The sequence below is a fragment of the Centruroides vittatus genome, unplaced genomic scaffold, assembly GCF_030686945.1.
Source record: "Centruroides vittatus isolate TY-2023 unplaced genomic scaffold, ASM3068694v2 contig_397, whole genome shotgun sequence".
In the NCBI taxonomy this organism is placed as follows: Eukaryota; Metazoa; Arthropoda; class Arachnida; order Scorpiones; family Buthidae; genus Centruroides; species Centruroides vittatus.
The window spans coordinates 1,399,881-1,419,174 of NW_027122212.1; the positions used below are offsets into that span (position 1 = coordinate 1,399,881).

The 19,294-nt window shown below is 36.5% G+C and overlaps 1 protein-coding gene across 1 annotated transcript; it reads left to right on the top strand.

Annotated features, from left to right (window-relative positions):
* The first annotated feature begins 14,450 nt into the window (after positions 1-14,450).
* LOC136976155 (uncharacterized) lies at positions 14,451-18,848 on the top strand. The gene is made up of 2 exons (XM_067271366.1): positions 14,451-14,809; positions 17,791-18,848. The coding sequence occupies exons 1-2, from the start codon at positions 14,662-14,664 to the stop codon at positions 18,525-18,527; spliced, it is 885 nt and encodes a 294-aa protein (XP_067127467.1). The 5' UTR covers positions 14,451-14,661; the 3' UTR covers positions 18,528-18,848.
* Positions 18,849-19,294: the final 446 nt, after the last annotated feature.

A 19,294-nucleotide genomic window follows, 5' to 3' on the forward strand; every position in this document is an offset into this window, starting at 1 on the left:
ATCTGTAATTAAAAATATAAAAACTTTTTAATAAAATTCATAACAGATGACGCTACCAAATGTTGCCGGGAAAGTAAGCAACTGGTTGCTGCGTCTTTTAGGTAGGCGTTTCGGTTGAATTTAAATCAATTAATAAAAAAACCGCGTTAATTGACACTGGCGTCATATAAATGGCATCCAAGAATTGGCGTTTAATGGTGCTTAAGTCAAATTAAATAACAAAAATGTATTATTAAATATAATTTTTTAATTATTTCTCATTAGTACACAATTGGCGTTGGGCATTATATTTAACAGTAGAATATTAATTAAATGCCAGAACTTTTAATGACGTCACGATAATCATACAGCTGAAAAGATAAAGAAAGGATTTATTTTGAGAGTCGGAAATGGATTAATCCATTTTATATTGTTTCTTATGGAAAAATTTTCGCTTTTCGAACATCTTTTAGGAGTAATTATGTTCGAAAACCGAGGTTTGATGACTACGAAGACGTAGATGAAACACCGACAAAAGTGTCGGTAATAACAGAAGGAAGGAGGTCCGCGGTATCCGAAAAATAGTCCAAATAGCCGGAATCCGTTATGGCCAATGACATTTCTTATAATTTTCCTATAATTTTGATTGGACCGACAACGGCCATCCGTAATAACGCCAGATCCGTTATATCGGAGTTCGTAATATATCGCGGCCAACTTTTTATATCGATATAATGACGATGATACTATAGGCCTATATGTATAGCCTACATATCGGTTAGGGTGGTCCCCAATTTTAAGTTTTGCAAAGTTGTATGGGCCACGTTTGAATCCGTTTTGCTATGAAAAAATAATAATAATTTTGGAAAAGTTTGGTTGGTTCTGAATAATATTTTGAAATCGCTATGGTGAACTGGAAAATCGCAATACGGCACAATGCTAAGCGTGTAAATGGAAATCTGGGTAGTACGGCGGTAGGGACAGAATGTCGTCTCATGTCATCCTAGCCTGGAAATGACCAACTGAAAATTTGAAATGCTTTATACTTTTTTAATGTTCCAAACTTTGATTGCAGCCTTTAAATTTCATCTTACTTTAGTCAGATTTTCAGAATAGTTTATTACTTTTTCGGTATTGGAAAAGGTTAGGCAGGTGCTTCTATGGAAACTGCAACTTTTGTTTTAGCCTCTATAATAAGGACCACCCTAACTAGTATACGTAATGCACCCTAATATGTATATACAGTGAAATCTCGATCTATCGTTTCCGTGTAAATCATTTTCCCGCATCAGTCGTTTTTTCCCCTAAGTCCCGCCAAAAACGATAGATCGAGAATCCACTATATATGCATTAGGGTGGTCTTATTTTCTATTTTCCAATCCTTTGAGACGCACTCACTAAAATGGTTTCACTTACGATAAAACTAATATGTATCAAAATTTACTCAGGAGGAATGAGTATAAGTGGTGCCCCAAAGATTTTGAAGTTTTAAAAGATTTATTATATTTATATACTAGCTGGTAGACCCGGCGTTGCTCGGGCAAAAGTAACGATAGCGAAGATTAAGATTATTACGTTATAGTCACAAAAGAAAAAGTAATTTCATCAACAAACTAAGTATTTCTAAAGACAGGTCGAATTTGAAAATCGAATCTATATATATAATCGAGACGAGTTGATAATAATAATAATAATAATAATAATAATAATAACTCTCCCGTGGTCACCACCTGGTCGTGGTGGGAGAGCCCAGTAATTTTACTGATCCATAGGGCAATGCAGGCTGGAGCATAAGCTCCTGGTAGGGACACCCATGCCAGTAAGGTCTATGGGGAGAAATGAAGCTAAGAGTGACCACGCCCACATTCTGTGGAGATATTCATCATGGTAATAACTAGATCAAAGTGTGATACCGGCTCGGACGTCGCCCGGGTTAACAAGGTCCGCGTTCGTGGGTTAGGCAGAGGCTCACGTTCGAAAAATAGGTCACAGTCTCCCTTGGTTACCGGTGGCGAAAGCAGCACCGGCCCAAGCATGGCTACTGCAATGCCCTCAACAGATGTGAGGAACCAACCCAGCCTTGGTGTTTCTGTGGCAATGCATCCACAGACCACAAAGGCTGGAAAACCACGCCAACGGATGAAATGGACAGTAGAAATGAACGAGTTTATCATCCGTACTTATTACACCATCACAAAACTCGAAACAAACATGACAGCATACAGACAACAACTACACCATAGATTCACACAACAGTATCCTCATCTCACTGTCACCGAACAAAGGGTTGTTGATCAAAAAAGAACAATTATACACAACAACCTTATTCCACAAACAACACTTGAACTTATCAAACAACAGGTTGCTGATCAAATACATCAACAGACAGAAACATCTAACATTAATGAAGATCATGTAACCTGTCAGGATAATCCAGCAACAAGCATTGATAATAACACACATACAACAATTACCACTAATGATACTACAGACACTTCCTCATCCATCACTGATAACATAGACTTGGATTTAGTTAATACGCTCTCACTTATATTTCAGGAAACACTCACTAAATATACAGGTACAGATCCCACACAACGACCACGAATACCAAAAATCAACACGTCAAAGAAAGTAGGAAAAACACTAAATTATGTAAACACTCACTTACTACCACACTACATTCATTCAATTTCTACACTCTCAGACATTCATACATTAGTTTATGCTGGGGCAGTCACAGTAGTGACACAACATGGACTGAAAGTACAATCACAGACAAATACACAGAAAACACAATTCTATCACAAACCTGCCTGGCAGAGAAGAATAGAAACACAAATAAATGACATTAGACAGCAATTAGGCAGGCTGACACAATACACTAAAAACAACATAACACCCAAATTAAGGAAACAGCTCAAAAACATTTTCAAGAAAATAAAAACACACACAAAACACGAACATCACAACACACGCATTACAGAATACATTGATACACTAAAACAAAAACTTGCTGCCAAAGCACGTAGACTCAAACGATACAAAACATGTACACTACGAAAACAACAAAATAAATTATTTACAAACAATGAAAAACTCTTTTACAGACAAATTAATAACAAAGCAAACACTGATACACAGCACAGTGGCACACCAACAGAAGAAGAACTCACAACATATTGGTCTTCTCTTTGGTCCAGTGCTGTCACGCACAATGCCGATGCAGGCTGGATCGAGGAGGAGAACAGAAACTTGCACAACATACCAACTATGCCCTGTGCTGAAATAAACATACATGATTTCCAATACACTGTTAACAGAACACACAACTGGAAGACACCTGGTGTAGACAACATTCACAATTTCTGGTACAAAAAGTTCACATCACTGCACCAGGAACTAGCTAAACACCTAACACACATCATCATCAATCCACAAGACATGCCAAATTTTCTTACTCAGGGCATCACCTACATGAAACCTAAAAACAACAATACCACAGACCCCACACAATACAGACCAATTACATGTCTTCCAACACTGTACAAATTATTGACATCCTGTATTGCAAACAAAATATACAAACATGTTGAAGAACACGACATTCTAACAGAACAACAAAAAGGTTGTCGTAGAAACCACAGGGGATGCAAAGAACAGTTACTCATAGATTCAGTCATTCTACGGCAAGCACACAGACAACACAGAAACATACACATGGCATATATAGACTACAGAAAAGCATTCGACAGTGTTCCACACAGTTGGCTGCTACATATCCTACACATGTACAAAATACATCCATCACTCATTGCATTCTTTCAAAACACTATGCAGCACTGGAGAACAACACTACATCTGAGGGTTAGTAACACTTCCATACAAACAAACCAAATTTTTATTAGGCGAGGAATTTTTCAAGGAGATTCCTTGAGTCCTCTCTGGTTCTGCCTAGCCTTGAATCCATTATCCAACTTGTTAAACAACAGGCAATATGGTTACAATATCAGACACAAAAAAACAACACAGTTTACACTGTCACATCTCATGTACATGGATGACATAAAACTTTATGCATCCACACAAAAACAACTTCATCAACTCCTACAAATCACACATTCATACACCAAGGACATACAAATGAAATTTGGCCTAGATAAATGCAAAACACTTCACATAGAAAAAGGAATCCTGAAGAAAGAAGATTTTGCACTTGGAAATGGAGACATTATTGAATCCATGGAAGAGGGTGAGTTCTACAAGTATTTAGGATTCCAACAGGCCAAACTAACAGAACATGCACAAATAAAGCAAAGATTGATTAAAGAATACCAAAGTAGGTTAAATGCTATTCTCAGAACACAGTTAAATGCAAAACACACAGTTAAAGCAATAAACACATATGTCATCCCAGTACTCACATATTCTTTTGGAGTTATACATTGGACTCACACAGATCTCGAGCAACTCCAAAGGAAAACAAGAACTACACTTACTAAGCATAAACAACATCATCCTAAATCTGCCACAGAAAGATTAACCCTTCCACGTAAAGATGGCGGACGTGGCCTGATTGACATAGTTAACCTTCACTACAAACAAATACAGTCACTGCGAGAGTTTTTCTACAAAAAACAAGAAACATCACAATTACATAAAGCAGTAACTCTAGCAGACTCAAATAACACACCATTAAACTTACACTCACATCATATGGACACAACGCAACATATAAAAAGCATAGACACCATTAAGCAATCGTGGGCTCGAAAGGCACTCCATGGCAGGCATCCTTACGATCTGGCCCAGGATTTTGTTGACAAAACTGCGTCAAACAGCTGGTTAGCTCGGGGATGCCTCTTTGGGGAGACGGAAGGATTCATGATTGCCATACAGGATCAGGTCATAAATACTAAAAACTACAGAAAACACATACTCAAAGATACAACACTCACAAATGACACATGCAGAAAATGTCACATCATGTCAGAAACTATACAACACATCACCTCTGGTTGCAAGCTCTTGGCACAGACAGATTATTTACACAGACATAACCAAGTAGCAAATATAATACACCAAGAGCTTGCAAAGAAACACAAATTAGTAGACATCCACGAACCATACTACAAATACATTCCACAGACAGTATTGGAAAACAACACGCACAAAATGTACTACGACAGAGCCATAATCACAGATAAAACAATTTACCACAACAGACCAGACATCACACTCATTGACAAACACAATAAAATCACATACATTATAGACATATCCATTCCAAACACTCACAATATACAAAACGCATGCACTGAAAAAATTAGCAAGTACACAGAACTCGCCCAGGAAATAAGGCATCTGTGGAGGATGGATAGGGTGCTTATTGTACCTGTTTTTCTCTCCTCTACAGGTGTCATACCACACACACTACACAAAAGCCTGGGCACATTAGAATTGAATAGAAACACATACATCACACTACAGAAGGCCACTATATTGAATACATGTCATACTGTGAGAAAATTCCTGAATACAGACACACACACTGATACACTTCTTTTAATTTATGTTTTGGTTACTATGCCTTGACTTTGGTCCGGCATAGTACACAACCACCGGTGTTAACCGAGTTATCTCTCACTTAACCCAACATAATAATAATCATCAGCGCAGAGCCAAACGTTAGGAGTTGAAACGATTGAAATTTTGGTACTCAGTTTAGGGTACGTCACTGAGACGCACACTAAGAAGGGATTTTTCGAAATATCTCCCCACGGGGGAGAGGGACAGAATTAAGTCTTAAGACTTCCATCAACAATGGAAGTGTTAAGAGAAAGCGACGTGCAAGTCGCAGATGCAGTTTTTTTTTTTTTTCGTTTTTGCGGGAAATCGAACCTATTTTTAGATCCATCTAAAAATTCTCTAATTAGTCCGGAAACAGGGAGACCCAATTCTTGCATTCTGTGAAAACGGGTAAGGTTTACTATAATGTAATAATCTTAATCTTACCTGTCGTTAATTTTCCCGAGCAACGCCGGGCCCACCCGCTAGTTTTTTATAATTTTAATTTTTCATTTATTATATATATTATAAATTTACTTTATTGTTTCGTAAAATAATAAATAATCAAACAATACAAAGTTTTAATAATCAATTAATTGTAACAAAAGTTAACAATGTATGTACGCCAATTATTTGCTATGGGAACTGTACTGTTTTTACCTCTATGGTATATATCGACTTTCATATATAGTCTGATTGGGATTGGTGTGTATATTTTGGCAATAATAATATATGTTCGTCGAAAGAATCGAAAGGAGTCAACACACCAATTAAGCTTACCTCCATATCAGAAAATGTCGAAACAGAAATTTGATCAGAATAAAAAAGTGGATTCAAATCATTCAAATTCGAATGATTATTATAATTTTAAACCATTTTTTTCTGGACGGAAATGCATAAATTCATTGCCAAATAAAGAGAAAAGAAAAAATGATCTTTGTGATGCCAGAACCGTAATAGCTGCTTCAAAAGAAACAAGGGAAAGATCGAGAGAAAAAGACATCACTGAACCAAAAAATTCAAAATGGCAGCGTCATGATAATAGTCCAGCATTCAAACCAAGAAATCAACCATCTGCTAGCTTAATAACTATTCGAAATTCTGAATTATCTTCGAATATTAAGAAAGGTTCTCCTACTCCCGAGTCATCGAGCCTTTATTTAAATATGAGAAGGAAAAGAACAAAAAATAATGAAATTTTCAACTCATACAGTTCTAGTACACGAATAATAGAAAAAATTAAATGGAATAGTTCCATTAATCAGTCTACTAAACGAAGAGGTTCTTCTCTAGATCTTGTTACACCAAATAAGAAAATTAAAATGATTCGAAGTAATCAAAATTTGCCTGGAGAACTTATTCAGAATGTTGGAGAAGGAAATCAATCCCAGATTTCAGAAGAAAACGCCATTGAGAATTTGAAGAAAATATCTGAAAGCATTTCTTCAATGAGAATATTAAAAAAGGGTATATCTTATCGAAGAAATCTTTCTCTATATACCTCTCTTGGAATTTATACAAAAACTCCACCTATACCTGTTCATCTTCCTACATTAGAAGAGCGCAATAAAGATAAAAAAGTTGAAGAAAAACGATTGGAATGGTTGTTATCTGGAATAAGAGAAGCCTGCAAGAATAGAGATTGTAGAAAGATGGATAAACCAATAGAATTGACAACTAATACTGCTATCACTACAACCTCGTTTTCTATTGCAAATACCGTGTCCAGTTCTGTTACTAGCAATTCCAGTATACCTACATTTACCCCATCTACAATGGTAACAAAAACAACAATGGTATATGTTAAGCCTATTTTCACTGTGCCATCATTAACACAACTAAAGGCGTCAATTAATTTTAAACCTCTAGAACATTCTATATGCAATTATTTCTAATGGATTCCATAAGTTCTGGACTTCAAGCTTAGTTTCCTTATTGGATAATCTATACTATTCAGGAATTTATATAAAACTGACTTTATATATATATTCATACAAAACAATTTTCTGATTTAAATAATTGTTTTTAAAATACAACAAATTATCATAAAAAGTACAAGTTGTTATACGAAAAATAATATTGAAATTAATTAATTTTTTTTTAATTTGGAGATATTAACAAGTTATATTATCAGATGTAAATTTAACATTTCATTGCGTAATATCTTTAGAAATTCGTAAATTCGTTACACTATGATCGTTATTTCTAAGAATAAAATATTTGAAATTCTTCATTTGGTATGACTTGGTTTTATTCTTATACGGCAACGCGACACATTGGAGATCTGCCGAGGGAAAATGCCTCACAGGAGATCTTTTATGGTAAACTGGCCCCTATTTAGGTGTTACAAAGGTGAAGAAAATTCGGAAAATTCCACGTGGCCAGCCCATTGGCCAGCGTGAACCCACGACTAACTACCAGCGTTCAGTGGATTTATTCACTTGGCCACTGGTAGACAATTCTATTGTTTAGTAGAATTACGTAAATTTTAAGCAAAAAATTATCTTTTCTTCTATTTATTACATAACTTAAGCTGCATATTAAAAAGATGATATTCAGATATGTTTATATATATATACCCAGTGGTGATATTCAGCGGGTTCGCACAGGTTCGGCCGAACCCGTTGTTAAAATTTTCAGTTTTTCGAACGGGTTCGCCCGAACCCCTTGTTAAAATTTTCAGTTTTCCGAACCTTGTTAAACACACGGAACATTTCTCAGTGGTTTTTTTTATTATTATTATTATATTAAAATATACTTATTATACTCTGTAATACTACTAAACTAGAGCCTTATACTCCGTTCGCACCGAGTATTTCATTCTAGATTGTGAGCAAGGTCGGGGACTATGTCTTGGTGCGATCTCTCTCGACCGTTTCAATCTCGACCGAAACGAGGTTTAATCGCGATCGATTCAAGAGAGTTCTTGAAACTAGATCCAGTCATAAGAAAGATCCCACAATCTCACTTGCGCGAGATAATACAAGATGGCTGTGGAACACGTGTCGGGCTATGGATAGTGAAATAAAAAGGATATTGTATTTCGAGAGACGATGACATCTGTCTATTATCAGCAGTGCCATTCGGCACTGCTGATAATAGACTTTTTCAAAACTTTTTCAAAAGAGGTGATCAGCTCTTGAAAGAGCTATTCAGTATATGCACTCCTTCTAAAGTCTTCGGTAGCTTGGTGTCGTATTCTCTCTCGTTGTAAATCTAGGCGGTAAAAGCGACAAAATGCCTATTGTGAAAGTCCAAAACGATTCAACGAATTTTTTTCAAAATTTAAGACGTCCGTAGTACTCATCGTAGACATTAAATATTTAAATTTCATCCAAATCGGTTCGTCGAATTTGGAGATATTAACGGTCACAGTTGGTACTTTAACGTTATACGTGTGGCTGAGCTCTATTGTATACAGAGGATCTCAGTTTCAACCACTTTCAGTTATTTCGGACACGTGCATCAAACAAAGTAACAGCTATTATCTCGTGAGCCAAATATCACGAATGACCCAAAACTTTTGTAAAGCCACCTGGGAAACTTGAGTATCTGGATATTCCGCCAATGCTTTAAGGCAGAGTTTCCCAAACTTCTTGGTAAAATGCAGCCATTAAACAAGAAAAATTTTTCGCCGATCCCTCATAACTCTGAGCATCTTTTGATATAAACTTGTACAAATGACAAAGAGAGAACAAGACCACCAGGCTCTAATATATTTTTTAAATTGTTTATTATTATTTCATTGAATGATTAAATTAAAATATACAGAATTGTTTATGACTGTTTATTAATAAGCAATTATATATACATATATACAGTATTATATTATTTTTATCAGTGAATAAAATGTCAACTAAATGAAGTGTGATAAGGGCAAACGTTAAGGTGTATTGCCAACTCAACTAATCAACTGTTCGCTTAAAAATAGATATAAAATAAACAAATAACGCATTTGATTCAGTAACTTTAAACTTCTAAAAGATTCGCGGAACACTAGAATTTCAGTTGCGGAATCCACTTTGTTCCTTAAAGCAGCATTTCTCAAAAAGTCATTGAATAGTGCTTCCACAGCTTTTGGACACCCAAACCTACAAGTTTACGACAAAACAAGGTGTCTCTAAGTGCTCCATTTTCTGCATCTTTCAGGTCGAATTGTTTCCGAAACAACAATAAGTTATTGTTAACTTCTGATGATTATAAGTTATAATCATATGATTATAACTTATTGGCACTTCTGACGTTATAATCATATGATTATAACTTATTGTTAACTTCTGAATCCACCTGGCATGGTGGAAAGCACCTGGTTAGCGAAAAGGTGTATCGTGAGAATGTAATTTTTCCGGAAAAATCCCACAAGCTCCAGAAATTCCTTGTAGTTATTCCTCCACCGCCATTGTTGCGAAGAACTCAAACGGAACTGCAATACTTGGTCAGAAGTGCCATGAACGAATTGTTCTATAACTTCATCTGCAACTCCAGTTTGAAATTTTGACACATCTATCCACCGATCTCCGAATCGATTGGAGAATTGCAGATCGGACCGGACGTTGTTGATGCAAACTTTACACGAAGCACGGCTCTTAGTACTGTTTCCAATATGTGCCGTCGGCGAGGCAAATGGAGTAAGTCTCCGTTCAGGAAGTGTTCCAATAAAATACAAGCTTCTTTCAGGTAACTACAGTTAGAAGCAATAGTGTCGCAATCCAAAGACATAACTTTCTCTGTAATACTCCATTCTTCAAGTACACCACGTACTGCTTCTGCTTGATTCTTCCAGTTCCATCTTTAAGTTTACAAATACCAAGCAGTTGCGTGTGCCCTTGTAACGATACTACAACTAATAATTTCTCAACCGTTCATGTTCCGTAAACTCGGAAAAAAGTATGGTGCCCTAATGCACAAGGGAGTTCGTATCCCTAAACGAAAATTTCGGTTCTTGAGCTTTCTTCTTTCTAAATTCTTTTCTTATCCGCTGCAGTGAAGACCTGTCCAAACTCGTAGCAACACTTAAAGCTTCAATAGTTGTCATTAGCGTATGCATTGCATAATGGTTACTGATTTTACCCTGGTCAAGAACAGATAGCAACTTCTCTGTAACGAAATCAATCTTCTCGCTAGTATTATAGAAAAATTTTGGCTACAGGTGCCAGGCGGAGTGCGCGTCAGTTAGATTTACAAAATCATTGGTAGTCGACCCTTAATCGGCTTATTCGAGCGTAGACACCTTTAATTACAATTACAATTTTCATTAAAATTGTCAGTATTTCTTAACTGCAGCACGCGACTGATCTGGCGTTATTGTCTATTATAACGAATAATAATAAAAATTTAAGCCTACTCGTCGTTTTTAGGTGAAACTAATAATGGTTTTAACCTTGTGTTAACTTTGTAAATTTACTCGTAAATTGGATGCCGTGCAGAGACGACTGATTTACAATGAGATGACGATTGTTTCGAAAATATAATACCAGGTATTAAATTCTTTACAATAAACTTAGATTTCTCTTCTCTTTTCTAATGTCACGTTTAATTGAGGATTTAAAATAATTTATACGTACAAAATAGATAAGCATTCAATTTTAAATTTATTTAACTATCTATTCATTCCTTTGCTTCCTCTCGATACCAAGATAACGCAAATAAAGAAAAAAACTATGCAACAATATTCAATTAATTTTCTAAAATTGTTACGTAAAAGAGATTATTTACACGTAATAAAAGTGTCTGAAAATTTAGAATTACGTAGAGAATTCGAATTTTTAATCTTTAGTTTGAATAAAATAAAATAATTTATATAGTCACAATATGACGATTAAGCGATTAATTAAGCCGGAGAATATTTCACGTACAAACGGCCAACTTTATTCTATTTTGACTTTATCCAAAGACAGCGAATTTTATTCATTTTAAAGGCAAGAATAAAAAATAACTGCAAATAAAATGGTAGGCCTGCACAATTGTATAAACTATATGGTGAAAATCGAAATTTCTAATACCGGTTAATTACGGAAATAGCCTGTAAATACAAAAAAAATAAATAAATAAATAAATAAACGGATAGACAAACGGAAGAACATAAATACCAAGCAATGCCTCGTTTAAAAATAAATTCTAATAAAGTTTAATGCATTTAATGATCTAATAATTTTTGTTCGATTGGCATTTAAAACATATTCCAAGGGAAAAAATTTATATTTTTCTTCGTTAGAACTTCAAATATCTTCCTAATAAATAAAAATGTAAGGAATTTATTTACGTAATAATTACGCCCTAATCTTTATTATTAATCGTTAATATATAAGTCGTTTTTAAGGTATTCCTTTAAACATATTTTTATTTTGCCCAGTTTATTTCTTCTAGGGTCGTTCCCTTCGATACTCACAGAAGAAAAACTGTACAAATATAATAAATTAATTATTTTGAATTTAATTGTCCAGGGCCGTAACGTAATTATAATCAATTATAACTGCCGCTCGATTAATTCCGTAGTCTTTAATGAATTATTATAATTATCCTTGAGTGTAATTAGATTTATGCATTTTTTTAGTGCAAGATAGATGTCGCCAAGTACTGTACAGTACGTCTACTTAGAAAATTCATAAACGGTATAATCTCGATTATTCGAGGTAATGGGAACGATATTTCTTGGGATTAAACGGATTTAAAATTACGAATAAATTATACGTCACTTTTAAGCCGTTTATTTATACCTTAGAGAATTTAATTATATATAAGAAACAAAGATTTTACATGGTTTATTATGCACTTAACGTATACGTACCGCACGATAGTTTTAAGAATAATTATTGCAGTCACATTTTAATACGAATACGAACGATTTGTTTTTCGTTGAACTTTAATGGTAAACGGCGACGTGCTGTCGTTTTAAACACTCTTCTACGAATTACAGTAGAAGAAAAGTAGGCTGGTTACTGTTCAGTTTCGGGCGAGTCAATTAACCACGTTCTGTATATTCCGAGTTCAGACGTCAGGATGAATCGTAGAATAAATTTCTGTATTAAACGACAGAAATGTAATCCGAAAAAATTTCAGTAAAATAGTAAACTATCGGAATTAAGACAATTTAGTCTTTACCGCGGTTAAATGAATTTCGAACCGTCCTACGAATACATAAACTAAATCACATTTCATTTCATGCTTTCGAGAAATTATAAAATAAATTATTTAATGTTTGTTCGGGCCAGTTTTGATAAAAATCAATTACGAGTACGTACTTTAATAGGTATGACGTATGTACAGAATAGTCGTATAAGGCGCATCCTTGGAAACGACGAGCAACTCTCGTATACGCCCGAATATCTCGACTGTTCGGTGTTTTCTATAAAATAATAATTTAAAATATATTTCTAGGTTTTATTTTATTATTTCTCAATTGCGATTACGCATTAAAAAATCTCTATGTAAAAATTAAATTAATTCCTATAAAAAAAAACTTATTAAAAATTATTTTAACGCAGCATTTTATAATTAAAGTAATTTTATTTTAAAAAAAAATAAAGACTTGACTGGAAATTATTTAAATTTTTTTTTCTAATAATTTTTCTCGTTATTCGGTCGAAAAGCCGAAGTAGACACCGAGCCTCTAACGGCAATTGTTATATTTATATTTTAGTATTTTCAGCCGGTTCAATTGGATTTTATAACGGTACGAAAGAGAAATAATTAGAGGACGACACGAATTATACAATCTTCTTTCGTATTAATTAAATTTAAATATTTTATAAAATCACGGACAAGTATTTAATATACGTGTAACTATTAATCATTTTTTATAAGTTATTTTACTAATTTTGAACATTTAAACACGACACATTTTGAAATATTCTTTCGGTAATCGTTTCTGCTTCGATTCTATTTTATCCCATAATGTTTTCATTTAAAGCGTTATCATTCCTTCGGACTCGTCCCTGTTATTCGGCTCGGCATTTTTTTAAAATTTACGTCACACCCAATAAATTCCCATTTTACCGGACGGAGTAATTGGCTTTCGTTACACGTCGATTTTTCTAATCTCGTTCTCTTCCCATCCTTTATTTCCCACTGCAACTTTACACTTTATGTCGTTTTTCCCGTTCAAAATAGTTCTCAACCGCCGTCATTCCCGCCATTTGTCCGGCATCGATCGGTAGGATTTGAGCCCTGTTCTCTAATTATTTTTCTGTCTCTCCCCTTCCTTACTTAGGAAGAGAAAGAGTCAAACCAGTCGAAAACATTAAATTAAATCATTTAAAATGTTTAAGCATTTTATCTCCGAAAATCGATATTTTAAATTAATTACGCCTTTATTAAAATCCACACTCGCTTAACTTCGTTTAGATTTAATCCGGCAATTTGTAATCATATTAAATCTATCGCTATTAAAGGAACTAAGTTACGTGTACTTTTATAGATAAAGCAATTATATACATAATTGTGCATTAATTTATTACACATACGTAGACTCTAATAAAAAGTTGTAATATCTTCCCCAGAAAAAAAAACAAAACGAATGTTTCTAGTTGTATTGGGTCAAAAAGGGTTGGACAAAACGCCTTTTTATAATATTTTATTTATTAACCAGGGCAATATACAAAAATAAACTTAAAATATATAAAAATACAGTAGTACAGTATTATATTTGCATGTTAATTTATTCTTTAAAAATTACACCGGAGTAAGTCACAAAAAGTATATTTATTAAGGACCGAAATATCGGTTAGTAAATTTCGAATATAATTTAAAGAAAAGCTTTTAAAATGCTAAATACAAGTTAATTTAATTGGATAAGTTTGGTAGAAAGCGTGCGAAATGTCGGAGAAAAGAACGGCATCGGCCGACCGAGGTCGAGTGGCGGATAATACGGTTTGTTGTTCTCACAACGAAGCATTTTAAGCCAACGGCCCGTCTCTTTAAGCCATATTTTTGGTAGTCGGCAGCCCAAGCCGACGGAGCAAACGTGTGTTAGAGGTGGACGGGCCGGGGCGGGAGAAGGCAGGCCGTGGGGAAGAGGAAGAGGAATGCCGAAAGCGAAATTGGAGAAGAGTCGTCCTTGGCGTTACGTAATTAGATCGACGGGCGAACGGGATCGCCAGTCGGAGTGCACGAGCCATGGCGGAGGTACGTCTGATGACGGAGGAAGACATCCCGGCGGCCCTTTCCGTTTGGAGAGAAGTGGGACTGTCGGAAGGCAGCCAGTCCCTCTACACCTTCCGCAGCTTCGACCCCCGAGGATTCTACGTCGCCCTCCTCGACGACGGTAAACCCATTTCTTCTTTCTTACTCTCTTCTGGCTTCCGTCTTACTCTCGGTCTCTTTCGCTTTACCTCCCTACTTAGTTCGCCCGCTAAAAAACTCTACTGCATATTTTTAATGCAAACCCCGCGTTATTGATTGATTGGGCGTTTTCGCAATCCCACAATTCTGCGCACAAAATCCGTTATTCCGCATTTTTATTTTGTAGGTCGATAAGTTTTTCTGCGATTCTACTACTACTGTTCCGCCTTTGTCCTTTCCCTTTAGGTTAAGTAAAATAACTGGTAGAAAAAGGAGGAGAAAAACCTGTTACGATCAACCGGTGGGAATATTCCGACTGGTAAACAGGGAGTTAATTAAAGAATATTTAAAAAGTATACGGAACGGATGCGTAAAGGGCAAACCAAGCTTCGCAGCACTATTAAATATACAACTGTAGACTGTTGTAACTGGTGGGATGGGTACAGTACACGTAATATTTAGCCTGGACGGTCCCGGCGAAAGCTAACGAGAGCCGACAGCTGTCGGATGAAACGAAGCAGGAAGCGCATCTGCCTCCGTTGATTTCGATAATCAAATAAAACGGGAAACGGGAACTCTTTTAAATCTAATTACTTCTTTATTGACGTTTCCCTTCTCTAGCCCATATCATTTCACATTTTATTTTATGCAAATTTCCTAAACCGATTTTTAACTTTTAGGCTAATCTACTATACCAGAAGAATTATTTCTCTGGTAAATTAAAAATTCCCTAGAATGTACCATTAAAAATTACCGGATTGGTGTATTTCCATGGGTACTGACCGACGGCGATTAACTTCAAATTTAAGACACACTTCGAAAAAATAATTGCTTACATTAATTTAAATAAATCAATTAAATTTAACTGGTGATATTTGATGTTTTTTGCTTCGTTTTCTCTTATTATAATGCTTAGATATTGTAGAAAACGTTTACCAGAATCTTACTTTATTTAAGGATTTATTATCTCGTGAAGTGCGCGCAAAAAACTAGAGGACGACAATCGTTATTCAAATATTTATCGTAACACGAATCCGTACCCTAGTTTTACGGCATTTCGGACTGCCGTTCCTCTTCGGCAGAAGGTTACAAAAACTTTTCCTAGTTTATAAATTATTTTACCACTAAATTACAATAGGTGTGAACTTCTTGATATAACAAGTCCTTAAATAAACTAGGGTTCTGGTAAACGTTTTCTACAATATTTATAACAAAGGGCAAGAAGCATTAATCATAATATTGTTTAGATTTATACAAACATTTATTGTTTAAATTTATAGGATATATAGGCTAAATTAAAGTATAACTTAGGTTAACCTTATAAATTTCGCCAATGCCCTTTAAGCTTAATACATTAATAAACAGCGAAAAAGAAACACAAAATCATTTAAGCCTCGCAGGCCACAAATATTTTTTTGTTCTTTCCCTCTTCATTTTTCTTTCTCCTTTTTCCTTGGCTTCTCTTTCTCTTCCTGCCATTTTTAAATTCTAACGACGTATAACGTGGATAATTTTGTTTCTCCGAGTCTTCCCCGGTATATTTTTACCTCGACTACATCCCGTAATATACAGTATATTTATTCTGGATTGAACCTGGGAATTTGTGCATATTCGAAACCAACAATAGGATAAAATCCAGTATTTTATGCATCGCAAGATGAGAGTTGTCTTCACTATGGAGATAAATCGTGGTTTTTCTATTTAAGAAGTAATTCGTAGTTGGTCCGTAAGGTGCGAAACCGCGATATAAAAATATTATCGTGGTTATTAGCGCAATGTACAACCGACGACACGGATGTAATAATTGTTTTCCCTACGGGATATCGATTTTGTTTATCCGTCGGTTGGTTTATCGTACGAATTTCTGGTAACACCGACGAGTTGGCCGGTTTTTGGATTTGGACCGACTAGGTCCAAATCCAAAAACCGACCAACTCGTGAAGGAAAGGAAGAGGAAATTAGGAAAACGTTGGGATTAATCACTTTTTAGGATTTTAACCATGACAAATTCGTAATTTAAGATAAAACGTGATAATTAGGATCGGGAGCGCAAATTTATTCTTAATAGGATTTAGTTTGGATAAATTCCTTTGCAAATTTTAATTATTTATCAACGTCGAATCGTTTAAATGTAAGACTAGTCGATTGCCAGGGAAGGTTGGGTTTTACCTTAACGACAAATTACTCTTCCGGTTTACTCCCGCGTGCAAATTAAAAGCGCGGTTCCCGAGCTAAAGTTATTTGTTTTCCAACCGTTTGAATTATAATAATTAATCGAGTGGTGTTTCGACCGATCGGACAAAATTCTCTCTGGAAACGGAAGAAAATAAGGCCGGATCGGCCGATTTTAGTGGAGATTTAAGCCCAGTCGGACCCACCCACCGACGTTATTTTTCTCCCATGTTTCACAAATTACGGTGTTTTTAGCTATCGATTTTACCGGAAATTTACTTTAAAATTATTGTGACATTTTATTCAAATTAAGTGAATAATTAGCCTAATTATCATTAACGGGTTTTGGGGAGCTTTATACTGTTTTGCGTAACGAATAAAGTAAATCTTAAAATAGGTTAAAGAAAATTCGAGCCGGTACGAATGAACGCAGTTAATTACGAAATGTAAATGCTTTGTTATTTTATGGGAAAAACTCTCGAACGTTAAGTAAAGTATTCTCCGGTATAACAGAGATCTATTTTTATAAATACGAATAAATTGAGAGAAAGAAAGAAAAAACAAGAATAAAAATAGTAAAATGGGAAAGCGATATTTCCTTTCTTTTTTAAACGTATTAATTAATTCGAGAAATATCAATTTGTGAGGAAATTGTAGATTTTTGTTGCGGATTAGTACGAGGAGAGGACTCGGAGCGTTATCGATGGCTTAATTAAGATTCTTTGTGCGGAATAAGTATAAGTTTGTAGGTAACCCGACGAGAAGCGAATAATAATTAAATGTTTCTCGCAGGTGAAGTGGTGGGCACGTGTGCGGCGGTCGTCAATAACCCCGATCTGGCCTGCGTGGGTCTGTACGCGGTCAAACCCGCTCACCAAGGGAAAAAGATAGGCATCAAAGTTTGGAAGAGGGCCATGGAGCACGTGGCCGACACCAACCTTTTCCTGAACTCGGTGCCCGAACATCTGGAGACTTACAGAGACAGAGCGGGATTCGTTCACACATCCCCGCATCAAACCGTCGTCTGCGAAACGTCGCGGGTGGAGGTAGAACAGCTGCCCATCCAGGTGGAGGGGGTGGAAATCAGAGCCGTGGACGACGACTACGAGGAGGCGGTGATCGACTACGACCGACGGGTGGCGGGTTACGATCGACGGGTTCTGGTACGAAGCCTGGTGAGGGAATCTAACTCCGTGGCCCTGGTGGCCCTGAAGGGTCGAGAGGTGGGTGGTTACGGTTGCCTGAAGGCCGACATCGGAGGACTGACTATGGTGGGTCCTCTGTACGCCGACTGTCCGGAAATAGCCGAGGTTCTGTTACGCCGAATGGTGGAGACGTTTCCGGCCGCCGGGGAAAAGGGATTGATAATGATGGCCATAGACGCCAATCCCGCCTCCCTGAGACTGGCCGACAAATTGCAATTGACGCGAAAATTCGTCGTGCCCAGAATTTACACTAAACGCGTAGTAGAAGCCCGCGACTACGGTAAAGTGTACGGCCAATGCAATATCAATTTCTGCCTGGTTTAAAGTGGGAGAGACGAACGAAGCGGGCTCCGCCCTCCGCCATTTTGTTTCCTCGGCGGCCGGTCTTGGGCACTTCCCTTTAAACGCTGACCTCCAAAAAGAAAGGGTGGAGGCGGACATGAGCCTACAAACCATCCCAAATGGATATACCGGACTCCGCCCACCCGCGTGACGGGGCCCACCGCACTCCAATAGATACCGCGCACTAACCGATACTTTTGTTGAGTAGAACCTAAGGTATACTCGGAGACGTCATTACAGAATGTATCCTACAAATCCTCATGTATTTAAAAAAGCAATAAAGTTAATTGTGAACGAAGCAAAGACGCCCGGTTAAATACTTTAATCCTGTTAAGTTTTTCTAGAAATTCGCCAGATTTTTCGTGGCGGTACGTAAAGTCGGAAGGGCCGAGACGGAAGTCCGACCCAAAACGAAATCTTTACGCAATTTCCGGTAACGGACCCGACGACTCGGGGACAGACTGAGGACCGGCCGATTGGGCCGAAGGGGTGGGTTCTTTACCCACGGGGAGGAAAAGCGGCCAAAGTTATCTCTCACCGGAAAGAACGGAAGGAGGACGTCGGATCCTCCCGATCGACGGCTAGAAATACAGGTTTATCCCGCGGCACTGGAGACCAAATTTGCTAAATGGATTCCACGGGTATTTAACCGAAAACGGGATCGGGCTTCTTTCCCCGGCGCATAGTAGGTCATAGTAAAGAACTAGGAGGACAAAAGTCAAAAAATGCATAACTGAAAATGTCTCTTA

What these genes read in the sequence shown, in the direction of transcription:
- LOC136976155 (XM_067271366.1), top strand. Translation starts at nt 14,662, where the DNA reads ATGGCGGAGGTACGTCTGATGACGGAGGAAGACATCCCGGCGGCCCTT. An exon ending in CGTCGCCCTCCTCGACGACG is followed by an intron (nt 14,810 to 17,790) that starts GTAAACCCATTT and finishes TGTTTCTCGCAG; the next exon opens with GTGAAGTGGTGGGCACGTGT.